The 12,634-nt window shown below is 34.6% G+C and overlaps 2 protein-coding genes across 2 annotated transcripts; one reads left to right on the forward strand and one right to left on the reverse strand.

The window, feature by feature from the left end:
• Window positions 1-1,165: 1,165 nt before the first annotated feature.
• Window positions 1,166-2,709, forward strand: LOC123702432 (methyltransferase-like protein 17, mitochondrial). The gene has a single exon (XM_045650180.1). The coding sequence runs from the start codon at window positions 1,366-1,368 to the stop codon at window positions 2,692-2,694; it is 1,329 nt and encodes a 442-aa protein (XP_045506136.1). The 5' UTR covers window positions 1,166-1,365; the 3' UTR covers window positions 2,695-2,709.
• Window positions 2,710-3,017: 308 nt separating this feature from the next.
• On the reverse strand, window positions 3,018-5,564 carry LOC123702270 (translocon-associated protein subunit delta). Its single transcript, XM_045649963.1, has 3 exons — window positions 5,212-5,564; window positions 3,814-3,970; window positions 3,018-3,158 (listed from the first exon to the last, which is right to left on the reverse strand). The coding sequence occupies exons 1-3, from the start codon at window positions 5,458-5,460 to the stop codon at window positions 3,058-3,060; spliced, it is 507 nt and encodes a 168-aa protein (XP_045505919.1). The 5' UTR covers window positions 5,461-5,564; the 3' UTR covers window positions 3,018-3,057.
• Between the last annotated feature and the right edge of the window lie 7,070 nt (window positions 5,565-12,634).

The raw sequence follows: 12,634 nt of genomic DNA on the forward strand, positions 1-12,634 counted from the left end.
TAGTGGTAAGTACCTGGTACATAGTGGTAAGTACCTGGTACATAGTGGTAAGTACCTGGTACATAGTGGTAAGTACTTGGTACATAATGGTAAGTACTTGGTACATAATGGTAAGTACTTGGAACAAAGTGGTAAGTACTTGGTACATAATGGTAAGTACTTGGTACATAATGGTAAGTACTTGGTACGTAGTGGTAAGTACTTGGTACATAATGGTAAGTACTTGGTACATAATGGTAAGTACTTGGTATATAGTGGTAAGAACTTGGTACATAATGGTAAGTACTTGGTACATAGTGGTAAGTACCTGGTACATAGTGGTAAGTACTTGGTACATAATGGTAAGTACTTGGTACATAAGGGTAAGTACTTGGTACATAATGGTAAGTACTTGGTACAAAGTGGTAAGTACTTGGTACATAATGGTAAGTACTTGGTACATAATGGTAAGTACTTGGTACGTAGTGGTAAGTACTTTGTACATAATGGTAAGTACTTGGTACATAATGGTAAGTACTTGGTATATAGTGGTAAGTACTTGGTACACAATGGTAAGTACTTGGTACATAGTGGTAAGTACCTGGTACATAGTGGTAAGTTCTTGGTACATAATGGTAAGTACTTGGTACATAAGGGTAAGTACTTGGTACATAAGGGTAAGTACTTGGTACATAATGGTAAGTACTTGGTACGTTGTGGTAAGTACTTGGTACGTAGTGTTAAGTAAGGATTTTTTTTTACATTTAGCGCCTAGAAATGACTGAATGTACACAAACTAGTGCTTTTTTTGCTGTTGGTATACTACCTTTTCGAAAATTGAGTTGGTAACACTGAACATTATCGTCCGATAGTTCACGGGAATATCGGTGTTGGCTCCGATATCCGATATCGGACCGGACAATGTGAAAGACAGGTACCTAAATCATACATTTTACTTAGCCTCCGATATCGGATATCGGCTATCGGCGCCCGATATCCGATATCGGACCGGACAATGTGAAAATGCTCTTAGGCTGGTTGCTGGTTGCAGAGCTAGACCAAGCTAGACCGACCGTGTGCCGACCGTCAGTGCGTACGTCAGTCGCGCTTGTCATATGTTTGAAAATTCATAAAACCTTTCATAGCTAGACCGACCATACGCGTGCACGCGTATTGTCATGCGCATTAGTGTCATAGTCATACAATTGTTGATGCGTATCAAAGAGTATAGTAACTATGTATAAGGAAATGCGTATCGTCAGGACCGACGGTACGCACTGACGGTCGGTCAAGCTCTGAAACCAGCCTATATAAACTCTTTGCTATATAATTTCCAAACGTCAAATCCAGTATTTTGAGGTTATGATTAAGTAAACAATAATAAAAATGTTTAGAAGATTAAGATATTCGCAGTTATCCGCGTTTTGCGCTAATTATGCAACAAAAGTAGAAATTGATGCAAATATCAGAGATGGTTTTGAATCAAAACAATATAAGCCGCGAAACCACCCTGGAAGAACGAAAGTCAAAGTGGCCACAATACCTCCTGTTATTCAAAAAGCAATTAAAATCGTTTTAGACGATAATGGTTCCAAAATGTACTTAGAAGAAAGTGAAAAATTAGCTAATTACCTAAACTCGCGTCATCTACCACCGGAAGACGGAGAAATTCAAGTAAAAACTGCGAAAATCTACAATAGCGTTTCTGAAAATTATTACTCCAAACTGAACCAAGACAACCAAGAGTTGACTGAAGACGAAAAGTACAAACACGACAAACACATTCAAAGCAAAGTGTTCAATATATTGAAGAAAAACGTGTATTCTTGGGGAAATATATCATATGATAAGCCTACATGCTTACAGTATTTGCTAGCCAGAGCCGCGCCTGAATATGCTGTACTATTAAGAGTTCTTGATGAAATAAAACGCAAACTACCAGATTATAAGCCTAGAAGCTTCTTCGACTTTGGTTCAGGAGTAGGGACAGGTACCTGGGCAGTAAACACCGTATGGCCTGGTGATATCTTCGAATATTTCACCGTCGACACTTCAATACATATGAACGACCTTGCCAGATTGTTACTTTGTCATGGTAAAGATAATGTAGAAATGCCGTACAAAGCTTACTTCCAACGACAGTTCCTTCCCGCATCATCAGATATTAAGTACAATATAGTATTATCAGCATTTTCATTTTTTGAACTACCGAGTATGAAAAGCCGATTGGAAACTATACAAAAGCTTTGGAATAAAACTGAAGATTTTCTCATTTTAATTGAACAAGGTACAAACGCTGGGTTCCGAGTAATCAATGAAGCTAGAGAATTTGTTCTAAGCATAACGGATGAACAAAACAAGGGACACGTTTTTGCTCCCTGTCCAAATGACCAAATCTGTCCACGATTCCTCGAACAAAAGACTCCATGCAATTTTCTGATGAAGTACGAATCATTGGGTTATCCGACGAAAGTTGAATTGTTCGGAGAACTATTTAGTTACGTAATTTTAAGGAAAGGTGAACGGCCAGCTAACGATCCCCAATGGCCAAGAATTGTTAGAGCTCCTTTAGTACGATCTGGACACACTATTTGTAGATTATGTACGAAAGAAGGGGAATTGAAGGAAATTATATTTTCAAAGAGTAAATTTGATCAAACTACGTACAGATGTGCTAGATCGAGTAATTGGGGGGATGAGTTGCCTGTTAAATAAATCGTAAATCAATAATTTGGTCTTTTATTTATTAATCTTTAAATCCAATTTTAATTTAGTAATAATTTTTTATTATTTACAATGTGTACAAAATCGAAAAGATTATAGCTCACTTTTTTTAGTTACTTGAGAAATAGAAATGAAATAATTTTTATGCAATTTACACTGGTTTTAAATTATTGTTGTATCTTATTACTCTACTGATTTAGAAAAATGTTTCCACACAATATTTTTTCGTTTTTGGTTTAACCCAGATTCATATAACAATCAGTAAAATATAAGACAAACTTTTTAGATTTCATGGCGTAAAATAAAACAACATGTACATAAATTAGAAATTTATTATCTACAAATAATTAACAATTACGCTAAAATGTTTCCCTTGTTACGGAGAGCTGTGTACGCTACGACGACGGACAGCACTGTAGCGAGGACTTCAGAGTTCACCCAGGGACCGGAGTAACCTGAAAATTAATAAAACATTTAAAAATAACTCTGTTTAGACGAATTATAAAAGGTTAGATAGAATGGATAGTAAAAATTTTGATCACAAGGCGGGATTCAAACTTTCGCGTCTTTCTGCAATTCTGGTAGTAAATAGATTATGAATTTGATTTGGTTTCATTTTTGTGTAGAAAAATAGCTAATGCAAGTTGTTTTATAAATTTTATCAAAAGCGTTTTTCAATTGAAAATGCTTTTCTATAGCATTGTTCATAATGGATGACTAAAATACAATTTAAAGTGTTTTGTGTCAAAGTGAATTTACCAGCTATTGTATACAAAATCAGCATGTTTCTGTTGTTGTAATAGTCACTTACATAAAAATAACACAGGATAGGTTTTATCCCAGAAATCTCATGAGAACGGAGACTAAGATATCTTAGACTATGCGGGCAGAATTTTCGTTTTTCTGTACGATAAATTACTTCAAAAATATCTACACTACCATTATAGAGTAAATATTTGATTATTTGAACACATTTAAAAAAATATTTTTCCATTAGAATTTTACATTATCCCTAATGAACATTGGCTATATTTTATGATTTTTATATCCCAGGTAAACCCGGGCAGTAGCACCTAGTTTAATTATAAATAGATTCGTAAATATACTCACTTCCCGGGTGGTTCAACTGAATAGCCAACAGAGGAGCGACGCTAGCAGCGGGGTCGCTTCGTCTCGCGCGACGGAGGGACGCGAAGCCCTCCTCGTCCATGATGTGGATCTCGTGGACTCCCGCACGAGCCTTGGAGGGCTCTTCTGTCCAGGATACCTGGAAAATGTAATTGATAATATATGAAAATTGTAATTTTTATACTATGGAATCGTTAATCTTATTATGTTAACAATTGCAAATTGCAATACATGCATTGTGTTTGGGACATGGAACTTATAGAAAGTAAAAGCAAAGTTGTGGTCCAATTCTATTAATTCAGTTAAAAATCCGAATTTTTTTTTTAAATGGGTAAGAATTTTTTTTTAATTCTAAATAAATAAATTGGATATACATTGTAAATCTATTTCACAAATCGATTTTCATAAATTATTTACTCCTCAGTAATCTTTATCATGAGTCAATTAGATAGCTAGTAATAATATAAATACAAGCATTACGCTATAACTATAAGCATACACTATAAGCTATGGTTGCCTGGAAGAGATTGCTTTTAAGCAATAAGGCCGCCTATTGTACACTTTTCAATAATATGTAATCAGATATTTTAAATTTCTCTTACATGTACAATGAAGTGTCATCATCACTACATATTATAAAACAAAGTATCTTTCTCTGTCCATATGTATGCTTAAATCTTTAAAACTACGCAACAGATTTTGATGCGGTTTTTTTTAATAGATAGAGTGATTCAAGAGGAAGGTTTGAGTTTATAATTAATTTATTATGTTTTAGACAAAGCAGGCGAAGCCGCGGGCGGCAAGCTTGTAAATAAATAAAAACAAAAACATACATTACATTTTATGACGTGTTATTACGAGAAAGTGTAATAGCCAGAAACCTCTTTCTATAATAAGTAAAAGTTGTTACTTATATTATAAACAGTCAACTATATACAATAGTTATTCTATTAATACTTTAAATATATTTTTGTGACATTGATAAATTATTTAAAATTGTGTTTATTAAACAACTTGATAAGATAAATACATCAAAATGTAAAAGAGATATAGACATTTTAACAAGATCAAGAGATCAAATAACTTACAAAGTTAAATATATACTTTATATTTGCTTAAAACAAAGTAATGGGTACCTGCAGGCTGCAAAACCTATTTCATTTTTTTATTTTCATTTTTTACGAAATCAAGTTACTGTGTTGAACTACTAATTGTGATACATTCGTTTAATAAAAGACATAAAAATAACCTTCTTATATCTTAGATCGATTATTTTTGCTAAGAGCGATTCATAAAATATAAAAACCGAAAGACGGTAACCAGAAATTGTTAACTTTCTATTCTGCACTTACGATTCAATTAAACAAAATTTTGACTAACCTGATACTTGTTATCGCCGATACGAGCTGCAGTTAAAGATTTTCCATCAACTTCGGCGTACAAAGCATAGTTTTCTGGCAGAGGATTATCACATTTCAGCGTAAATTCTGTGATATAAGCTATTTGTGTTACCACCGTCGCATCCAAACTTGTGAAAGAAGCCGCTTCTACTTGGGGATTTTGGCAGCTTTGCGCTAAAGTTGAGCTGGCGGCAATAGCCAGAATTGTGAACAAATATTTTGTGACCATTTTGCAGTCTTTTGAGTTAATTTTCTAACAAAAATTCGATTAAAACTAGAACAGTGGTTGTACTGTCCTCCACGTAGCGTAATGAAATGTGCGGTACGTTCTAATTGTGGTAAACAGTAAACGTCAAAAGTGAAGGGCATCAAGTTTCAATTATTTATATTAATTGAAAAATTATTTCATTTAAGATGATAAACATAGAAATATGTATAAATTGCTCTAGTTAATCTAAATAAGTACTAAAATATTTATTTAATGTTCTTGCTAAGATTAATCTTTTATGCATCATGCTTTTAAGATGTCGTGTTGGAACACACTTTGTAACATCAGCGATGACGTGTGGACAAATGTCAGCAGTCAGATGATGAAGTAATACGGTCGCGTTCAAACATTTCTTAGATTGAATGTTGACAAAATTTAAAATGTTAAAATAAATTATATTTTCTAAATATATTCGGATGAATAAAAAAGTAGCTCTCAGGTGTACAAATGACCTTAATCGATAGGTCTCCGTTAAGGTCTCACAATTTTATACAATTTTAAAATATTTCATGGATTGTATAATGTTGAAATTAAATACAGCGCCATCTATTAGAAGGAGGCTGTAGTCATTATAAATTTCTATTCTTCTAGTCTTCACTAGATGTCACTGATATAATATAAATGATACAGGTTCTTAATGTAGATGGCGCCACTAGGTTTAATTATTTAAATAACTAAAGCTTTTTCGCTGAAGCAACATTATAATTAACATAAAAAATGAAAAGTGCATTTTTTATTTAATATTGCATAGATTTTTGCCATCCTGGATATTGTAATGTTTACATTTTATTCCGTAAATTCAGTACTTTTAATAAATAGAAAACAACGCCATCTATTAGAATCTAGCAGTAATTCTTATGCAATTAGTTACTACTAGTCATCGCTAGATGTCACAGTAATAAAACATAATTAATCTGATATAGAGATGTAGATGGCGCTAGTAGTTGTATATTATATTGTGATAATATTATAAGTTTGCAGAGCCTAAATCAATATGTAAATAACCATCAATAAAATTTAAAGTAGAGCCTATACATTTTTTTAGAGATTTATAGTGCCAGTACAGCATTAAATAATTTCATAAATTGTATAATATTGAAATTTAATACAGCGCCATCTATTAGAAGGAGGCTGTAGTCATTATAAATTTCAATTCTTCTAGTCTCCACTAGATGTCGCTGATATATAATAAATGATACAGGATATTAATGTAGATGGCGCCACTAGTTTTAATTATTTAAATAACTAAAGCTTTTTCGCAACATTATAAATTAACATAAAAAATGAAAAGTGCATTTTTAAAGTGAAACTTTTATTACATCGCCTCAAACTTTTTGGTCTGTGTAGCGCATGTCGCGTGTATCGCGGCTGCCGAGTAGGTATACCTACTCGGCACGCGACATGCGCTACACAAAGCAGTGCAGTGTTCGGAACCGTTCGAACAGTTTCACTTTTACCATGGTTTCATAAAACCACACCCTTGGATATGTCGCCATGACCTCACCACACCACACAAATTTCCGAGTAGACTACATCAATTTCCGAGTAGACCAAGTAGACCGCTCCTTCGAGTAGACCATACCTATTACCGAGTAGACCAAGTAGACCGCACATTCGAGTAGACCAAACCTATTACCGAGTAGACCAAGTAGACCGCACATTCGAGTAGACCAAACCTATTACTGAGTAGACCAATAAGACCGCTCCTTCGAGTAGACCATACCTATTACCGAGTAGACCAAGTAGACCGCACATTAGAGTAGATCAAACCTATTACCGAGTAGACCAAGTAGACCGCACATTCGAGTAGACCAAACCTATTACTGAGTAGACCAATAAGACCGCTCCTTCGAGTAGACCATACCTATTACCGAGTAGACCAAGTAGACCGCACATTAGAGTAGACCAAACCTATTACCGAGTAGACCAAGTAGACCGCACATTCGAGTAGACCAAACCTATTACTGAGTAGACCAATAAGACCGCTCCTTCGAGTAGACCATACCTATTACCGAGTAGACCAATTAGACCACTCCTTCGAGTAGACCATACCTATTAGACCGAGTAGACCAAGTAGACCGCACATTCACCGATTAGTCCAAGTAGACCATACCTCTTACCGAGTAGACCAAGTAGACCGCATCTTCGAGTAGACCCAGTAGACCGCACCTTCACCGAGAAGACCACTCACCCTTCAGCAGCAGATACTCGTGTATAGCGTCCACGTGCTGCTTCCTCTCCGCGAAGACCAGTACAGGTGGCGCGGTTTTCTGAAGGCAGTGCAGCAAGTGTCAGCAGTGTCAGCAGTCTTGGCTTCGGCTTTCACCAGCTCGAGCTCCTGGCGCACGTTCAGTGATAGATTATAGTTAAAAGTAGCTTCCGCCCACGACTTTGTACGTGCATCCCCGTTTTTCCCCGTTCCCGCAAGCGGCAAGACTTTCGCGAAATCTTTTCTTAGCGGATGCCTACGTCCTAACATCTACCTGCATGCCAAATTTCAGCCCGATACGTCCAGTGGTTTGGGCTGTGCGTTGATAGATCACTATATCAGTCACCTTTTTTTTTTTTTTTTTTATCATAACCTTTGAGTTTTATATACATATTATATAGATTAGGGATGTAACGTTACCGATACCGATATACCGATTATATCGACCGATATATCGGTATCGCCGATTATAAAACAATCGAGAAATCAAACAATTCAAAAAACCGCACCCAATGAACGATGCCGGAGGTCGCCCGCACGCGGGCACTTTGTTTTCTGAAAAAACTCTACCAATAGTGCCAATAGTAAACTTTGATTACTGATTGTATTAATTGTATTACTTAAAGTTTAACTGACTTTGTAAAATAATAATACTAAAATAAATGTTTTTCTTGTTAAAGTGAAACTACTTTTATTACATCGTCTGAAACTTTTTGCTCTGTGTAGCGCATGTCGCGTGACGGTCGAACCGTACGATAATTATCGTACAAATACGATAATTTTGTGCCTAAGTTTCACTTTTACCGTGGTTTCATAAAACCACACAACATTTTTTTATTTCATATTACACTGATTTATTGCCATCCATAATGTAATATAATATATATATATATGTAATTCATTTTATTCCGTAATTTATTCAGTAAAATTATGAAATAGAAAACATTGCCATCTATTAGAATCTGGCAGTAATTATTGTGTGTGTTATTTGTTAAAGTTAAAGTCAACCTGACTATATCACTTGTGCCAATTTACATTTGTAGTGTTTAGTTTTCCAATAATGTATTTTAAAGTCTTTGATATATTTTTAATGTACTTTTCTCAGTGTATCCAAATCCTTACCACAATCTTTCAACATTGTAAAAGTATTTTACGTCTACCCGCACTAACTCACACAGTTACTTATTACATTCCGTACCCTATTGCAATTACAGAAGATACAATTACCATGTTTAACTACACAAATCGTAAAATTATAAATTTCTTCATCATTCAAAACAAGCGTTTAACATTACAGTTTGAGTGCATTATAATATTATTTGTAGCCTTTATAGCCTTCAATAGTTTTGTGGTGACATTACATATATATTACACTAAAGTCTTATTAAATCATTTATTTGAATTGCAGTTTGTTAAACATCTAAAACAGATTTCGGTCTCTTCACTAATACTGTGGTATAATATGTTTGGCAAAAAATCAACGAAGTTAATTATGGATTTTTATTTGATACTAAATACAATAATTATAGATTTTTCAATTGCTTTGTGTTTGGTGGAAATTAAAATTCAGTCATCTTCATCATGTGTGTTCGACGGTTACGGGGCCTTGAGATTTAATTTTATAAATCATGATATTTCTGGTAAGTCAAGTTATAACCTCATTTATCATTTTTTATTCAAAGCTCAGTTACATAAAGATATATGTCGTTTCACTAGATTTTTGGTACCAGAAAATGACTTAAACTATACTTATAACTTGAAACAGTTTATGTTAAAAATCTATCGATCTAAGTTATTGGACCTGTTTGTGAGTATTTATTCATCTTACTCGAATAACTTAATTTTATGTCCAAATTATTTATTTGACACACAAATTGCATTTTACCAAATTTCCGTCATAAACTCACTAAGGATTAATTATTGTTTTCTGGTGACAAATTTTTATTCCGGCCTAATGCTCATCTGCTTTTTTACTGTGTTTGACACTTATGTAACGTATATGGTATTATTTTTTAAGGATCGTAAAATTAAAACCATTTATAATACACCGCTAACTAAAACTTATATTGTATATCGATTTACATTATTTATTTTGATTAAAATTATTGCGTCTTGGCTTGAGGTTTTTGTTGTAGATACATTGTGTATATTTTTATTTCAAATTCGCGGCGATTAATGACTACATAAATAATTTGGACGACACCTCCTTTTGTGAAGCTATATCTTGCTCCCCTGAGGATTGCTCCCACTTACTGTCTTCTGATAATAATCATCTTAACCTTACAATATTATCACAAAATATACGTAGCATCAAGGCGAATTTTTTGGGACTTGTAACCTTACTAGAACGAGTAAAAGTATCGTGTGATCTTATTATTTTCTCTGAATGTTGGCTATCTTGTAATCCTCTTATTCCAAATCTGGATGGCTACTGCTCCCATTCAACTTCGTGTAACTTTAATCAAAACGACGGGGTTATAGTTTATTATAAAAACACAATAAAAGATGTAAAAATCGTTGAATTTCATATTGACGAAGCAAACTGTTTGCTTATATATATTGGCTGTGATTTAGTTATATTAGCTTTATACAGACCCTATGCTTTTCTAGATCCCTCAAATTTTCTAGTCTCGTTGGATAAAGTTTTATCTGACCTAAAATCTTATCGGAATATTGTGTTGATTGGTGATATTAACATTGATATTAGGCCTAATAATACATCCAATCACACATCGTCTTACCTCGAAATTCTTGGGCACCACGGTCTTATTCCGGGCCACTCTTTTCCTACTCACGGACTAACGTGCCTCGACCATGCCAACATTAAGACCCGTTCTCCGGCAAAGATCTTTGTTTTGGAATCAACGGTTACCGACCACTTTGCTATTGTATTATGCTTATCACAAAAAAAACGGAAAGTAGCGAATGACTCTCTTTGCACCAAAATAAATGAAGATAAAATAACTTCTGCTCTAAACTCAATTGACTTTCACCCTGTTCTTTCTACCTTAGATGCCAATCAGGCGGCAGACGTATTTATAGAAATTATCACCTCTGTTATTTTATCCTGCTCTATTGTCCTTTCATTACCCCGTAGACGTAGGCCTCTCAAACCGTGGGTAACTCCAGGATTATTGAGATGCATGCGTCATAGAGATAATCTTTTCAAAAAACATAAAAAATCCCCAAATGATGATTTATTAAAGCTGACCTATAAGAGATATCGCAACTTTTGTAACGCGTTATTACGTAAAGCTAAGATAGATTATGAGAAACTTGAATTTGCTAAGGCAGGCAAAAACTGTAAACAATTGTGGAAGGTCATTAAATCTGTTATTGATTCTAATAAACCGCTACCTACAGCTCACAATCTAATATCTAAAAATGAATATACCTCTATCTGCGCCATTAATAATTATTTTGCCAATGTTGGAAAAAACTTAGCGGAAGCAATCCCGTCTTCTCAACATAGCTACGTTGCTCCTGCTCACCACTCTGAATCTTTTGTTCTCTTAGCGACGGATGACAATGAAGTCCAGAATATCATAAATTGTATCAAGAGTGACTCCTGCCCTGGATGGGATGGTATCTCGTCTGCTTTTTTAAAAAAACATGTTAAGGTTCTTCTTGCCCCACTTACCCATATTTTCAATCTATGCCTTACTACCGGTACTTTCCCTAACGCTTTCAAAAAAGCCCTTGTGCTTCCGATTTTCAAGTCTGGGGACCGGAACTGTGTCGAAAATTATAGACCTATTTCCATTCTTCCAGCTATGTCCAAAATTTTAGAAAAGATTATAAACAATAGACTCGTAAATTATTTAGAATGTCGCAAACTTCTTTCGCCTAATCAATATGGTTTTCGTAAAAATCGGTCTTCCACAGACGCCGTTCACAACTTAGTTAATCACCTTGTTTCACAAATGGACAAAAATAATAAATGTATGGTTTTGTTTTTGGATCTTGCTAAAGCTTTCGACACAGTTTCGATTCCAATCTTACTGACGAAATTGGAGGCCCTTGGAATAAGAGATCTTCAATTATCGCTGTTTGAGTCGTATCTCACTAACAGAACTCAATGTGTTAAAATTGGATCTCTTACAAGCTCCGAGCACCCTATTTCTTATGGCGTGCCACAAGGCAGCATCCTCGGCCCGAGTCTATTTTTAATTTATGTGAACGATTTGTGTGATATTAAATTGCAAAATGGTGCTATATTCTCTTATGCAGATGATACGGCATTGGCTTTCTCGTCTAAAACCTGGCTCGAAACTTATAATCTTGCACAGCAAGGCTTCAATTCTGTTTTACATTGGTTAGATAAAAATGTGCTGACCTTAAATGTCAAAAAGACAAAATTAGTAAATTTTGCAATACGCAATGACAAATCTGATATTAATCACCTCCAAATTTTAGTTCCTTCTATCATCAATCCATCGAGTCCAGCTGTTATCGAAAGAGTATCATCTATCAAATATCTCGGCATCATTGTTGACTCTTCGCTAGCTTTTAAGGAGCATATAGAAACTGTTGGTAATAGGATACGAAAACTTATGTACATTTTTAAGCAACTACGCTCATCAGCTGACATTTCAATTATGAAAATGGTATATATAGCGCTGTGCCAGTCTGTTATATTGTATGGAATTGAATCTTGGGGTGGTACATATAAATCTTATCTAATTCAGCTTGAACGTGCCCAAAGGGCAGCTTTAAAGGTTTGCTTTCATAAGCCTCGATTATATCCAACAGCAGAATTATACAAACTATCTCAAGTACTAACAGTTCGCCAATTATTTATTCTTAAAATCGCGTTAAAACAACACAGTTCTACTCCTTACAATCCCCTTACTGAGCGTCGCAATTATTTATTAGCTCCGACAATTAGACTAAATACTTCTTTCAGTCACAGATTCTTTTTATTTC

This window comes from Colias croceus, chromosome 23 (assembly GCF_905220415.1).
Source record: "Colias croceus chromosome 23, ilColCroc2.1".
Taxonomy (NCBI): domain Eukaryota; kingdom Metazoa; phylum Arthropoda; class Insecta; order Lepidoptera; family Pieridae; genus Colias; species Colias croceus.